The sequence below is a fragment of the Arachis hypogaea genome, chromosome 5 (genome assembly GCF_003086295.3).
Source record: "Arachis hypogaea cultivar Tifrunner chromosome 5, arahy.Tifrunner.gnm2.J5K5, whole genome shotgun sequence".
In the NCBI taxonomy this organism is placed as follows: domain Eukaryota; kingdom Viridiplantae; phylum Streptophyta; class Magnoliopsida; order Fabales; family Fabaceae; genus Arachis; species Arachis hypogaea.
In genome coordinates this window covers 3253725-3268648 of record NC_092040.1, presented here as the reverse complement: position 1 = coordinate 3268648, position 14924 = coordinate 3253725, and the positions used below count along the sequence as shown (strand labels likewise).

Here is a 14924-nt window from a genome sequence, read left to right as displayed (position 1 = left end):
TTTTATTTCTAAAAAAATATCAAATTACCTCAACACATTTTATAAAAAATAAAAACATCTTAAATTTAATCGATATCTACTTATTGAAAATTTAAAATATCTAAAATTATTGGTTTATGACTTACAAAATAAAATAATAAATAATAATAAATTAATACAAATTCATTAATTATGAATATTATGTATATAAAAGTATAAATATTATACGTATAAAAGTATGTATGTTAAATTAAAAAATTTAAAAACTTCTATTATACAATTTATATTTTATATATAGACTATTATAAAATAAAAAATAAAATATAAGCAAAAATTAAGAAAAAAATTTTAAAAGTAATTATTAATACAAGCATACATATGAATAGTAAATAAAAATATTAAAATTATGACCTTTTGGTATATAGGTGAGATAATTTGAAACATATAACAAGACACGGTTTAAAATTTAGTAATATTAATTGTAAAAATTTATTAATTATATATATTATTTATTTAAAATTATGAATATAATGAGTATAAAATTATAGACGTTATTAATATAAAATTTTAGATGTTATGTGTACTTTATTTAATTATGGATGTTATGTGTATGAATTTATAAATGTTATGAGTAAATGTGTTAATTGAATAAATTAATTTAAGTATTTCACATTCTTTTTTTTAAATCTAATTATAGTAAAAATTGAAAATATATGTGAATAGAATAAATTACTTTGCTTTGAAAAAACATGAAACAAATTTTAAAATTATCAAAGATGATGATTTAAAAAATTATACGTTGATTTAAATGTATGATGCTTTTAAAAGAAAAATATTTAAACAATTTGAATCATGATTTATTAGTACACATGTGAAATAATTTAAAATATGTAATAAAATATAGTTTAGAATTGAATAATATTAATTATAAAAACATATCAATTATAAAAATATATGGATGAATATGTAGATGTTACATAATAAATAAAAAATATATTTTCGTTATTATAATGTAAATTAAATACTATAAATATAAATTATATATATTTATTTAATAAGAATGTAAATTGATAAACGTATGTATTTATAATATATTATTTAATATATGTAATCAATGTTTTTATATACAATAAATACTACAATAAAAAAATGAGGTGCGTGAAAGGATAATAATAATTAGACTCATCTCATTAACACTTTGTTTGGATGTAAGATAGAAAATGTGAGGAAAGAAAATAGAAGAAAAGAAAATGAGAGGAAAGAAAATGAAAGGAAAAGTTGATTTTTTTTATATTGTTTGGATGAAGAGAAAATGAATGGAAAGAAAGTAGAAATTTTTTTTATTTTATTTGAATAGAAGAAAAAATAAAGAGAGAGAAAATTATAACCAAGTAAAATTACATTAATACCCTTATTTATATTATATGTAAATTATAATATATTAAAGTATTTAAATTATTTTTTTAATAAAAAAACGATCCTAATTGTATTTTAAAATTTTAATGTATTATCATTGTTAACAATAATATTTTTTTTAAATTGATCCTTTTTTATTTTCAATTAAATGTTATAAATTTTGCTTTGCATTTTAACAATGGGCATATTAGTAATTTTATCTTTGTTTTAAAACTTCGGTGGTTTTCTTCGCAGGTGTGGAAAGAAAACTTAAATGTGGGCTCCACACCATTATTTTCCTTTTCCATCCATTTTCTATGCTCATCCAATCAGAGGAAAACTTCATTTTCCATCAATTTTTCCTCCATGCATTTTCTTTCCTTCTCGTTTCTATTGAAACAAACATAGTGTAAATAAAGTTAGAAATAGAAAGTTTTGACTAGTTTTGATTTCCTAAATTTGGTTTTCAAATTTTTTTTTATTAATAATGATGGGTAAATAATCAAAACGGGATGCTATACATCTATGTAATCATGTAATTAAGTTGGTCCAATATCAAAAAAATTTAATACCATTAAATAAAACGTGAAATACACGCACCCAATATATATACACGAAATCGCCCAGCGCTTCTTTTTCTTTTCACGCTCGTTTATGCACGGAGTGTCTTCTTCTTCGCGTTCCTCCTTCTCCTCCTTCTTCTTCTTTTTTGCATTCCTTCTTCTTCACCCTGAAACCCTATTGTTATTATTTTGTTGTTGTTGCTACTGTATTTTTTTTGTCTTTTTCTCCTTCTCTCTCTAGTGAAAAAGCAGTAGAAGGTGAGGAAGAAGAGTTTTGAATAGTGCAGAATGAACCGAACACAGTACTCACGGTGAACTAAACACAGTACTCATGGTGAACCGAACATAGTACTCATGGTGAATAAAAAATAATACAATTGTATAGTACTGAGTGAACGAAATATAATTCATTACATAAAATCAAATTCAAACAGCTTTTTGCAAAATGAGCCGAACACAGTACTCATAGTGAACCGAACATAATATTCATAGTGAACCGAAAACAATACAATTATAAAGTACTGAGTGAACGAAACATAATCCATTATATAAAATCAAATTCAAATAACTATGCCTACAATTTACATATTATCAATTCAATTCAATTCAATTCAGTACACTTCCGTTCATTTAATTAAATTCAAATTAGCAATTGCATTCCATTCAATTCGATTCAAAATTGAATAATCCAAACTTTATCAGTTTGATTTGTTTCAGAAGAGTAATCCAAATCGCTCTCCTGTTTACCAAAAAATTATGAATCCCTAAACACTAAAACCAGAACCCTGAACACTGAACCCTAAACCCATAAACCCTAAATCCCTAAAACCTAAACCCTAAATCCTACACTCCTAAAACCTAAACCCTAAACTCTAAACCCTGAACCCGAACCCTGAACTCTGAACTCTGAATCCTAAACGCTAAACCCTAAACCCTGAACCCGAACCCTGAACATTGAACTTTAAACTTTAAATGCTAAACCCTAAACCCTAAACCCTAAACCCTGAACCCTACTGTAAATCCTGAACTTTGAACCCTAAACCCCTAAATCCTAAACCCCTCAACCATAAATACGGTGAACCGAAATTAATACACAGGACGAACCGAAAGTTTGAAACACACTGAACCCCTGTACCCTGAACCCATAAACCCTAAACACTAAAACCCTAAACTCTGAAACCCTATCGTTATTCTTTTGTTGTTATTGCTGATATATTTTTTTGTCTTTTTCTCCTTCTCTCTCTGGTGAAGAAGCAGTAGAAGGTGAGGAAGAAGAGTTTTGAATAGTGCAGAATGAACCGAACACAATACTCACGGTTAACAGAACACAGTACTCATGGTGAACCGAAATCTTATTTATGGTGAACCGAAATCTTAATTTCGGTAGGTGAAACAATTATATAGTGCTTAGGAAAGAAAACAGAACATATTGGTCTAATTTTTGTTAGATTCCTTTCTGCGGATCGAACCGAAAACATGAAAGTAAACCACCTCTTTAGTACTTACCAAACCGAAAAATTACTCACATTTACTCAGAGTTACTCACAATTACTGACACTCACAATTACTCACAGTTATATATTATCAATTCAATTGAATTCAATTCAGATGTAGATCACCTCAGTCCATTCAATTCACTTCAAATAAAATTAAAAATTTCATTCCATTAAATTTGATTTAGAATTCAATAATCCAAACCTCATCAAATTGATGCGTTTGAGAAGAATCATTAAAATCGCACTCATTCAACTGATTTGAAGTTGATTCATTCATTATTTCAATTCAAAAGTGCAGATCGAAGAAGAAAACGAAAAAGAAGATGAACAACGAAGATAATTGCGTTGAATCAATCCAGATCCATAATGCAGAGAAGAAAAACGCAAAAGAGGAGAACAACAAATTTAATTAGGTTGAAGAAGAATAAGAAGAAGAAGAAGGAGAACAACGCGAAAGTGATTTACGTGGTATGAAAAAGTTTACGTTGAAAAACGTTGATAACGCAAAATAAAAATTCGTTATATAGATTATAACAAGCGCGTGTAAAATAAACAGGAGTGTGGGACGTGGAGTGAAAGTTACTTAGATATCATCAATGTAATTTTTACATGGACGTAGATTTTACATGGATGCAAAATTTTTTCCTAATAAAAAATGTTTTATACAGAAGATTCGTTTGGTTTAGATTTTGATACAATTATTTAGAATATATTAAAAGTAAGTTTAAGAAAATATTTTGTGTTTGATCAATTAAATTAATTTTTTTAGAGGTGTAATTACAAAACTTAATAGGATTTAAGAGAAAATAAATGGTTGTTGTGAATGTAAAAGTTAATTTTGGACTGGCTATGGAACTGTGTTTATTAATGTAAACAAAACATATGTACTATCTAAATTATTTGACTAATTTAATAATCAAGCCGGGGATACCTATATTATATTTTTTTCGTTTTCTTGAGTGCGACTCTGAGATTCTACGGTTAACGCATGATACTTATACACTAGGCTATCATTAGGAAGAGAGAAATTTGAGTTTAACGTACAAATTTTTGTTTTAAAAAAATACTCTTCATTCTGTATATTGTTAAAAAATATTTTTATCATTTAATTTATGAGATTTGAACTCAAAACTTTTTCTAGTTAAAGTATAAGATATGTATCATTATGACTAACATTATATTTATTATAATTTTATATATTTAATAAAAAAATATGAATTAATAAGTCCTAATTAATACATTAATTTTTTATTTAATAACATAATATATAAATTAACATTATTTCTCACATCATAGGTATAAATGAACACAATCTATATAGAAAATGAATAATGATGATATGATGATAAGGGTGTTCTATGATAAGATGGAAAATACATATAAAAATGAATAAGATAGGATGAGATGACACCAGGGTTAAATTAAAGTTGGAAGAGAAAGAAGAAAAAAAAGCACGTATAAATATGAGTTTAATTTTAATGTATTGATAATATGTAAAATATTTTATATAATCATATAATTATAATTATTATGTTTTTTTGAAGTGATGACCATTTATGTGATCAGTGTAAAAAAATAGTTATTTTATTAATATAATATTATGTGATTGAATACACATATAAAATAAATTTATACTGAAAGTACATTAAAATTAAATTTGAATAAATATCACATAGAAAAATTTTTGAGAACCAGTCACTTTTAATATTTTTTGTCATTATTTGATCAGTACAAATATTAAATTGTCTTTAATAAATAAATTTTATTAAATCATGTGTATAAATTTTAAAAAATTTAAATACAAATTATATTAATTTATGTGTATAAAATTCTTAATAAATAATATAAATACAAATTATATATTTTTTGTGAATAAAATATCTATAAATATATGTACAACTTATTATTAACTAAATACTAACAAAAAAATAATAATATTTATTGATTATATTACATTGCTCTTATTGCATATTCAAGAGTTGGGTAGTGTCAATGTATACGCAATTGATTTTGAACCTAATTTATGATGATTCATACTCCTTAACTTGTGCTTTGGATTGGATGCCTTCTAAGTATTTTTGACGTGAAGAAACATATACATAGCAAACAAAGGCATTTAATTATGATTTCTCATTTGAAAAAAATAAAAAAAAGAAAAAAAAGCTTCTTTTCTATTCACATTCAGATAATAAAAGGAGATCTATCGAATATGAATAATAATCGTATTCCACATTTAATTTGAGTATTGTGTTATTCTGTAACTAAAAAGTGAATAGAATGTTAGGTATGTAAAGATTTGGGGCTGTCCTTTAAGCAAAGATGATGTGATTTAAGATTCCAATAAATGAATATATAGAATTCGATTTTATGGCATCCATCGTACATTATGCTAAATACTTTTGCTAATGAATGCAATTATATTTTCTGTTGTTAAATAATATAGTATCTGATCCTATATAATTTGATTAAGTAGGTACATTGTGTGTATGTTATTTTCATGTAGCGTTAATAATGGAAAATTATTAGATAATAATTTAATTAAATATATTAAATTATTTAATAATTTTTAATTAATAACTTCACATAAAAATAACTGTATATAAATTTCTACGATATTATATATGTTTGGTAAATTTAATTGAAAGTAGTGTACATAGTGGAATAATTGATTAATTAGAATCATGTGGATTTGATGTGATACATAATGGCTAATGTAGATGGTATGAAATTCTGTTTTTTTTTTTTTTTTTTTTTTTTTTTTTTTTTTTTCAAGAAGAAGAAATATTTACACAGTTAGTTTGCAGCATCTATATAAGTTCTACCCCTTCCTTTTTCACACCTTGTTAGTCGTTTGTTCCAATAAATTATTGATGAAATTGGTCAAAGTAAAGGATAAATTTAAAAACGTTTAATTTTGGGTCAAATCAATTATAAGGAAGCAAAATTTTGGAATTCAAATTTGATAGTTTTAAATAACTTATATTAGCAAAAATATACACATGTCAATTTGATAATAATAATAATAATAATAATAATAATAATAATAATAATAATTTAATTTTAATGCATTAATAATATAAAATATTTTACATGATTATGTAATCATAACTGTTGTTCTTTTAGATGATTATTCACGTAATTAATAAAAAAGTAGTTATTTTTATTAATATGGTGTTATGTGACTGAATATATGTATAAAATAATTTCACACCGACACTACTTTAAAATTAAATTTTAATAATAATAATAATAATAATAATAATAATAATAATAATAATAATAATAATAATGCCAACTTATAAGAATAAAATCTAAAAGTATGGAAGAAACCACTCGATAAATATATATGCGATTATTACACTAAATACAAGAGAAATGTATATTATGAGTTTAGTATGTATGTAAAAGTAAAACTTAGATATGCGCCTCTCTATTTTTGTATAATTATAAAAATTTATTAATTATTTACACAACATTAAATATTTAATTTAACTAGAAGAAAATATATATATATTTCACTAGCAATCGTGTAAAGGAGAACGGAGTTGCCTTGATTGTTTATAAAGCGTCAATACATGGCGGTGATTGGTGTATTTTTGTTCTTCACCAATGAACTTCAAAAACCCATTATTAAATGTGTAGACTAAAATAATTAAATCAATAATCTAAATGACGACTACGATTAATGATGCACTCAATACGCCAAAATAATATTTGAGTGATTGAGTCAAGTCAAAGCAACAGCATCTCAAAATTTCAGAACACCAAGCAACCATTATTATTACTTAGAAAATAACATCTCTTTCCTCTTCTCTTTTTTTTTTTAAAAAGACAAATTAAAAACAATGATAAAAACAAAGAGTGGTTAATCACTTAATTAAAACATGCTTGTTTCTAAACCACACATTGCATTATTGCACTAGGTAAGACTTGGGTGTTTCTTAACATTGGTATTTGAATATCTAAAAATTGATATTTCCAATATAAAAAATATAGGATTTAGCTAATATGTGTCTTAAAAATTTATGATAAATTTATTATTAATTAATAAAAAAATTTAAATATTTTTATTTAATAAATATAAAATAAGTGTATTGAAAATTTAAATTTTTTATATTTTTAATAATTTTTTTTTAATTTATAAATTTAACATAAACTCAAAAATATAATAATATTAGGTGTATACTAAAATTAATCACTAATGTATAATATATTTTAAAATATAAAATACATATTAAAAATAATTTAAGTTATACATATATTTATACACAAATATATAGTGACTGATTTTAATATGTAAAAAATAAGTTATATCATAATAGAGTGAGTGTAAAAAAAAAAAAAAAAAGAATTGGAAGTAAATATACAAAATTAAACATTTCCAACCTTAAATTGAATTGGATTGAATGCAATAAATCTAATGAATAATTCCATAAAAAGCTACATTTGGTTGTAAATAAATCATAATATAAGATAAGAACCGAATTAAACTGAAATAAATAATTTCTAATGTAATGAAATTCCATTCAAAAGCCACCCACATGCTAATTACTAATTTTCAATATTAACGGTTTGAGAGGAAAATAACTAATTTTCTTGGTTAGTTCAAAGAACACAAGTCCCTATCTCTCTATCTCTATCTCTGTGTATCATAATCTAAACCTTTTTAACCCACTACTACTCCACGTTTTCACATTCTTTGTTTTCTCTCTTAATTCTTGTTCTTATATATAAACCTCTCCCATTGAATTCTCACACATGACACACCCCACAACTTTGCACCTAAACACATGATTCTTGTCCTGCCTTCTCCTATTTCTCCATCTTGATTTCCCTTTTCTCTGAATTGGCATTCAGTTTCTGCAACCCTTTATCGTTTCATGACCAATCATTAGCCAAAGCTTGGAACTTGTGACCAATGTCATCTTCAAGTCTCTTCTTTTATCTGTTTCTTGCAGTTCTTGCTGCAGAAACTACCTTTTGCTTTTCTTCTAAGGTACTTACATAGCTTCTTATTGTTATGTTTTCTTCTGTATTAATTTTTGTTAATTAATTAACCAATCAATCAAACTATATGGAATTTGAATTGTACGGCAATGGCAGGCTTATGTAGTGTACATGGGAAGCAAAACTGGGCAAGAACCAGAGGATGTTCTAAAGCAACACCATCAGATGCTTGCTGCTGTTCATGAAGGAAGGTTAGAATAATTGAAGCCAGTTTTTTTCTTTCGGAAAATTCTCCCTTTCTTTCTTGTTTCTGATATGTGATTTTTCTTTAACAGTATTGAGAAAGCACAAGCTTCTCATATTTATAGCTACAAACATGGTTTCAGAGGCTTTGCAGCCAAGTTGACTCAAGAACAAGCTTCACAAATTTCAAGTATGCCACTGAATTTCTTCTTTCTTTTTGAAACTATAAGAATTTCTAACATACAAATCAATGGCTTCTTGCTGTTAACAACTCTCTTATGTTCAAAATTATGGCAAGGAATGTCTGGAGTTGTTTCAGTTTTTCCCAATTATAAGAGAAAACTTCACACCACTCATTCATGGGACTTTATGGGACTTGAGAAGGATGAAACCATGGAGATTCTAGGACAATCCACAAAGAACCAAGCCAATATCATCGTTGGTTTCATTGATACCGGTGAGTTTGTACTATGTAGTCTTTACTCATAGTTACCAGATTCTTTTTAAATGAATAATAATTGTAACTTTAAGAAAAGTAACAACTAACAACCATTCAAACTTTCTAGTAACTCTGGTTTTGCTGCTACAGCCTCCTATGATAGAACCTTTTTGGTTACTTTTCCTTCATCACTTACGTACAAATGTGTACCTTTACTTCAATGTCCCATAAACACATTTATTATCCTGTTCACAAGAACTTCTACACTTCATTTATTTCTTTAGTAGCCCAAATTATGTACCTTTTATCCCTCTACTTTTAGGAATAGCAACTAAAAGGAAACTATGACTCATAACACTGGACCTTCACATGGTATCATTGTGTAGTCAAATTCCTACTTATGAACTACTTTAATTAGATCAGCATTCTATTAAAAGTTTGCATTCTGATACATTACACCTAATCTGTTGAAAACAAATATCATCACTGTTACGAAAATTATTTTGGTACAATATCAGTGTGAGAAGGTGTAGCTACTAAATAGTCAGTGCAATGGTGGGGTTTTTGACTTTTTGTCATGGTGTGCATTTAATTTTTTTGCTTACTGGTTATGACTATTCATGAAGGAATTTGGCCTGAATCACCAAGTTTTAGAGACACCGACATGCCAGCAGTGCCACCAAGTTGGAGGGGCCATTGTCAATTAGGAGAAACATTCAATGCATCTTCTTGTAACAGGTTTTGTTTTGTGGTTGGAGTTGAATCACACCCTCAAAAGTTTTTCACCATGTTGACTTCATTGGTTAATTATTATGGTGCAGGAAAGTGATAGGAGCAAGATATTATATGAGTGGATTTGAAGCAGAAGAAGGGTCAGACAAGAAGGTCTCTTTCAGGTCCCCAAGGGATAGCACTGGACATGGGAGCCATACGGCCTCCACGGCGGCCGGCCGCTACGTGTCGAACATGAGTTACAAGGGGCTGGCAGCTGGAGGAGCCAGGGGAGGTGCACCTAGGGCTAGAATTGCTGTTTACAAAACTTGCTGGGATTCAGGTTGCTATGATGTGGACTTGCTAGCTGCCTTTGATGATGCCATAAGAGATGGTGTTCACATTATATCATTGTCTCTGGGTCCTGAAGCCCCTCAAGGAGAGTATTTCAATGATGCCATATCAGTGGGGTCCTTTCATGCTGCTAGGCATGGAGTTCTAGTGGTGGCATCAGCTGGGAATGAAGGAACTCCTGGTTCTGCTACTAACCTTGCACCTTGGATTTTCACTGTTGCTGCTAGCTCCACTGATAGGGACTTCACCTCTGATGTTGTACTAGGAAATGGTGTCAACATCTCGGTAATGTTTAGATTCTATTTTCGTTCATTGTTTCCATTTCTAGTGTTTTCTGCTTTCATGTTGGACTGAGCTATTGTTTCTCCAATGAATGGAACAGGGTGAAAGTCTCAGCATCTTAGAAATGAATGCCTCCAAAAGAATAATATCTGCAGCAGATGCCTTTGATGGATATTTTACTCCTTATCAATCCAGGTGAAGCACAAGGTACTTGATAGAGAGAACAGTCTAAATCAATGTGCATGGATGGCTTTTTTAAGTTTGGTATTGTTTCGATTCTGTTTTTTGCAGTTACTGTGTAGATAGCTCCCTGAATAAGACCAAGGCCAGAGGGAAGGTTCTGGTGTGTAGACATATAGAGAGTTCATCAGAATCAAAGTTGGCCAAAAGTAGGGTAGTGAAAGAGGCAGGTGGTGTTGGAATGATACTCATTGATGAGACAGATAAAGATGTTGCCATACCATTTGTGATTCCTTCAGCTATTGTTGGAAGGAGAACAGGCGAACATATTCTATCATACATCAATAGAACAAGGTTTGTTTTACACCTGAGAAAATAGACACTGATGTTAAGTATGTTGCTTGTTTTGCCATTATCTGACCCTGCATTCTGTTGTGCCGAACAGAAAGCCTATGGCGAGGATATTTGCAGCCAAGACAGTTCTAGGAACTCGACCTGCACCCCGAACAGCGGCATTCTCTTCTAAAGGCCCCAATTCCTTAAACCCAGAAATCTTGAAGGTGATATTCTCATAAGTTCATAAACATGCCCCTTCTCAATTATAAAAGATTTCTCACTGTACTGCTATGTAGCCTGATATTACAGCTCCCGGATTAAACATTCTCGCAGCATGGTCTCCGGCAGCCGTTGGAAAAATGAAGTTCAATATTATATCAGGAACTTCTATGTCTTGTCCGCATGTATCTGGAATTGCAGCATTAGTCAAAGCTGTTCATCCTTCATGGTCGCCCTCTGCTATCAAATCTGCCATCATGACAACTGGTATCAAATTTTAGTCAAACATTACTGTTTGTAATCAATCAACTGGTTTTTCCAAGAACATAACTAGATTAACACAAAGTTTGGAATTATTCTTAATCAAACATTAAATCATAACTCCTTACCAGATCAAAGTTTATTGGTCATCATATGATGCCTCAAAATGTATAAAAGTTAAATATATCACACATAACACAGTGAAAAAGTAGATCATTGAATATACAGTCCATACAGTCCACAAGTTTCAGTGATTATATTCAAGAAACTAATCATAAATTCAATGTGCAGCTACTATTCTGGATAAGCAGCACAAGCCCATTAGAAGGGACCCTGATGGAAGAAGAGCTAATGCATTTGACTATGGATCAGGGTTTGTGAACCCCACAAGAGTTCTAGATCCTGGCCTTGTCTATGATTCACAGCCAGAAGATTATATTGACTTCCTCTGTTCAATTGGTTATGATAAGAGGTCACTCCATCTTGTTACAGGAGACAACAGCACATGTGATGGGGCATTCAAGAAACCATCCAGCCTCAACTATCCATCTATTGCAGTGCCTAATCTTGAAGACAACTTTTCAGTAACACGTGTTGTCACCAATGTTGGAGAAGCAAGAAGTGTATATAAATCTGTAGTGGTGTCTCCTGCTGGAGTTAATGTCACTGTTGTGCCAGACAGGTTAATCTTCGGAAGAATTGGACAGAAAATCAAGTTCACATTGAATTTCAAAGTGGCTGCTCCTTCAAAGGGCTACACATTTGGGTTCTTGTCATGGAAGAATGGCAGATCTCAGGTCACAACTCCAATAGTTGTCCGGGCTTCATCATCAGGCTTTGGGTTGGTCAGATAACAGTGTTTGTAAATAACTACATTAGCTTAGGAGCTGTGAGAATATTGCAGTCACTATATGCCTATCACAACCAATTCTTCTAAAAATCCCTGATGCAGTCTAGAAGATCACTGCCAAACATATGTTATAGTTATATGCTCAGTGTAGCAAATATTACCAAAACACAGAATTTGAAGAAATTATATCCAGGAGTCCTGAAATTTCTCAGATTTATTTTCAATATAGGTTCTTCAGCACTTTCCATGTGTGATGTGTTTTTCCTTCCCCACCAAAATGGGAAGTTAAGAAGGTGTATTAATTATTTTTAATCTTTAACCTTTATAATAATAATTTTTGAAAAAATAATATACTAAAAAAGAGTATGGAGTTGTTTTATTTTCCTAAATAATAAAGTTATCTTTCCCTTCAAGCAAATTGAAAACTATGCAGTAAAATTATAAAAGAGTAACTCTAATCTTAGTCTTACATTGGCAATATTTTTTTTCTTCCTCTTTCATAAAGGATAAATGTGATTGGCAATCATGTTGTATTTCCTGATGATCCACATGTTTACTTTTGTAAGGCTCAATTCATTAGTTGCAGAATACTCAAATGGAAAAACTCTATGATGTCAGGGAACAACAATATAGAACAACACTTACTCTGTAATTAATCCCGAAGTAAATTGTCTAAAGTTAAAAGTTTGCTGCTTCTTAAAACATTAAATCATATTTGCATAAGAAACCATAGAATTACAATGGATAACCTACCACAATGAACTAGAAACAATACCTTACTATGACAAAAAAACATTAGATGATCAAAGTATTCCAGAAACATTCCAGACAAAGAACAGAAAGGTTGAATTTTGACTTATATAATTTCTACAAATGTGTTTTTAATCCATCCAAGTTCCAAAGAGCTACCTAAAGGACTCAAACCTTAAACTTTGATTTTAGAGATTATATAACAACATATAGATGTCATCGTCAGAAGATGAAATGACATACAAGTCTAGGAATCGCAGACACTAGGAGTGTATCTCTGACGGGTCAACAAGACCTTCCATTACAACAAGTTGATCCAGCAGTGCAATTTTCTCATCTTCAAGAGTCTTTACTTCATCTTCAATCTCTCTTAGCTCTTTCCCTAATAAAAAGCTCTCATCCTCCAGCAACAGATACTTCCGCCTCAATGCCCGGTACTCGTTTCCAGCTGCAGAGGAATCTGGAAAAGAATCTGAGTTGGAACCCTCTTGTTTTGCAAAAGGTGGTGAGACTTCAGTCATCAAATGTCTTTTGGAACCCTTCTGTCCTGGTTTTGATGATATAGGAGCATGTACCTCTTCCTTGGTATTATTCCCTTGCAATTGAAACAAAGATGCCTTTTGGTTTGAGAATTTTTTCTTCTTTGGTTTATTTTTCAAGAACTCCTCTGACAAAGGAATCCTTTGATCTTGCATTTTTCACCAGCCACTACAGAATAGAAAAGAACAAAGAAAACATAGCAGGGATTACTTTCAGTTTCAGGTAAAAGAATTTACCATTACTCCTAAAACTAAAAGAATGAAAAGTTCATGGTTCATCAACATAAGTGCTCAACAAAACAAAAATCACCAGATCAATGCAACAAATAAGAAATTCACTTCTAATCACAAGTGCTTTGGGTGCTCTTCAAACACACAGAAGCATATGAATTGATCGATGGCATAACGAAGTAACAATCCAAAACTTAGTTGGTATTATTCATTACTCAATTATTGACCACCAGAATCAAACTTCCTTCTTGACCAAGAAATTCGAAATAAATCATGAATTGGCAGCACCAACAGTTAAATTAGCTGTATGAGAAAAAGGATTTGGAAAAAAGAACAATCCTGATATTGGGAAAAAAGGAAAGCAAGTAATGGTCCCAAATAATCCCTAAGAACTGGAAAACACACAAGATATTCTAAAACTGAGAAATATACACAGTCGCCCATTATCAAAAGCGAAATCCAAAAGTACAACCCTTTCGAAACAGAAAAGGTTACATGAATTCACCCACACACAGAAAGTCCCAAAAATTGGTAAAATTTTACATGAACGACGAAAATAGTTGGAGATGGATGAGAAGCAGAAACAGAGGGACAAACCAGAAGAAGTCAAATTGAGGAAGGTCTTGTCCTTTTCTCTTGAATTCCACAGCCGAATGAAGAATGGAGATTGAAATTTGAAAAGGAAAGCAAAATTTAGGGTTCAATGTGTGAAATCGTTGCTGTAGTTACAGAGAAGCATTGGGTTGTAGTGGTGAACTGGTAACCTTGTACAGTACCGACCTTTTTTGTTTGACGTGGCGACTTATGATTGGATGCCAAAAAAGAAATCATATTCAGTATCTTCTTCGAACTCAAAAAAGATTAGCTCCTTTCCAAAAAAAAAATAAGACTAGCACTAGTGATAGTCTATATATCCCCAATTAAATTCTAAGCATCAACAAATACAACTGAAATTTGAAATTAGAAGCAAATTATAAAGAGAAATTTTGTACAATAAATTATCTAGAAAAATTTATCTTTCTTATTTTAAATTGATCTTTTGGTTGTTCTTTTTTATTTTTACTTGTCTGCTATTTTGTTGGTTAGTTATTAATTAAAAAAATTGACTATTTAACAAATTGATTATTTAAATTATATGAATATATAAAA

At 29.6% G+C, this 14924-nt stretch overlaps 1 protein-coding gene and 1 long non-coding RNA gene across 3 annotated transcripts; one reads left to right on the top strand and one right to left on the bottom strand.

Annotated features, from left to right (window-relative positions):
- Positions 1-8071: 8071 nt before the first annotated feature.
- LOC112800223 (subtilisin-like serine-protease S) lies at positions 8072-12495 on the top strand. 2 transcript variants are annotated; one of them, XM_025842376.3, is made up of 11 exons: positions 8128-8429; positions 8537-8631; positions 8716-8813; positions 8922-9080; positions 9689-9800; positions 9884-10412; positions 10510-10604; positions 10701-10943; positions 11035-11149; positions 11222-11411; positions 11697-12495. In XM_025842376.3, exons 1-11 carry the CDS (start codon positions 8352-8354, stop codon positions 12257-12259), a joined length of 2277 nt encoding a protein of 758 aa, XP_025698161.1. In that variant the 5' UTR covers positions 8128-8351; the 3' UTR covers positions 12260-12495. The 2 variants fall into 2 exon arrangements, with proteins under 2 accessions (XP_025698160.1, XP_025698161.1); XM_025842375.3 differs by having other exon boundaries at positions 8072-8429; positions 8716-9080.
- Positions 12496-12948: 453 nt separating this feature from the next.
- On the bottom strand, positions 12949-14664 carry LOC112800224 (uncharacterized). Its single transcript, XR_011881750.1, has 2 exons — positions 14373-14664; positions 12949-13713 (listed from the first exon to the last, which is right to left on the bottom strand). It is a non-coding gene; the product is annotated as an uncharacterized lncRNA (long non-coding RNA).
- Between the last annotated feature and the right edge of the window lie 260 nt (positions 14665-14924).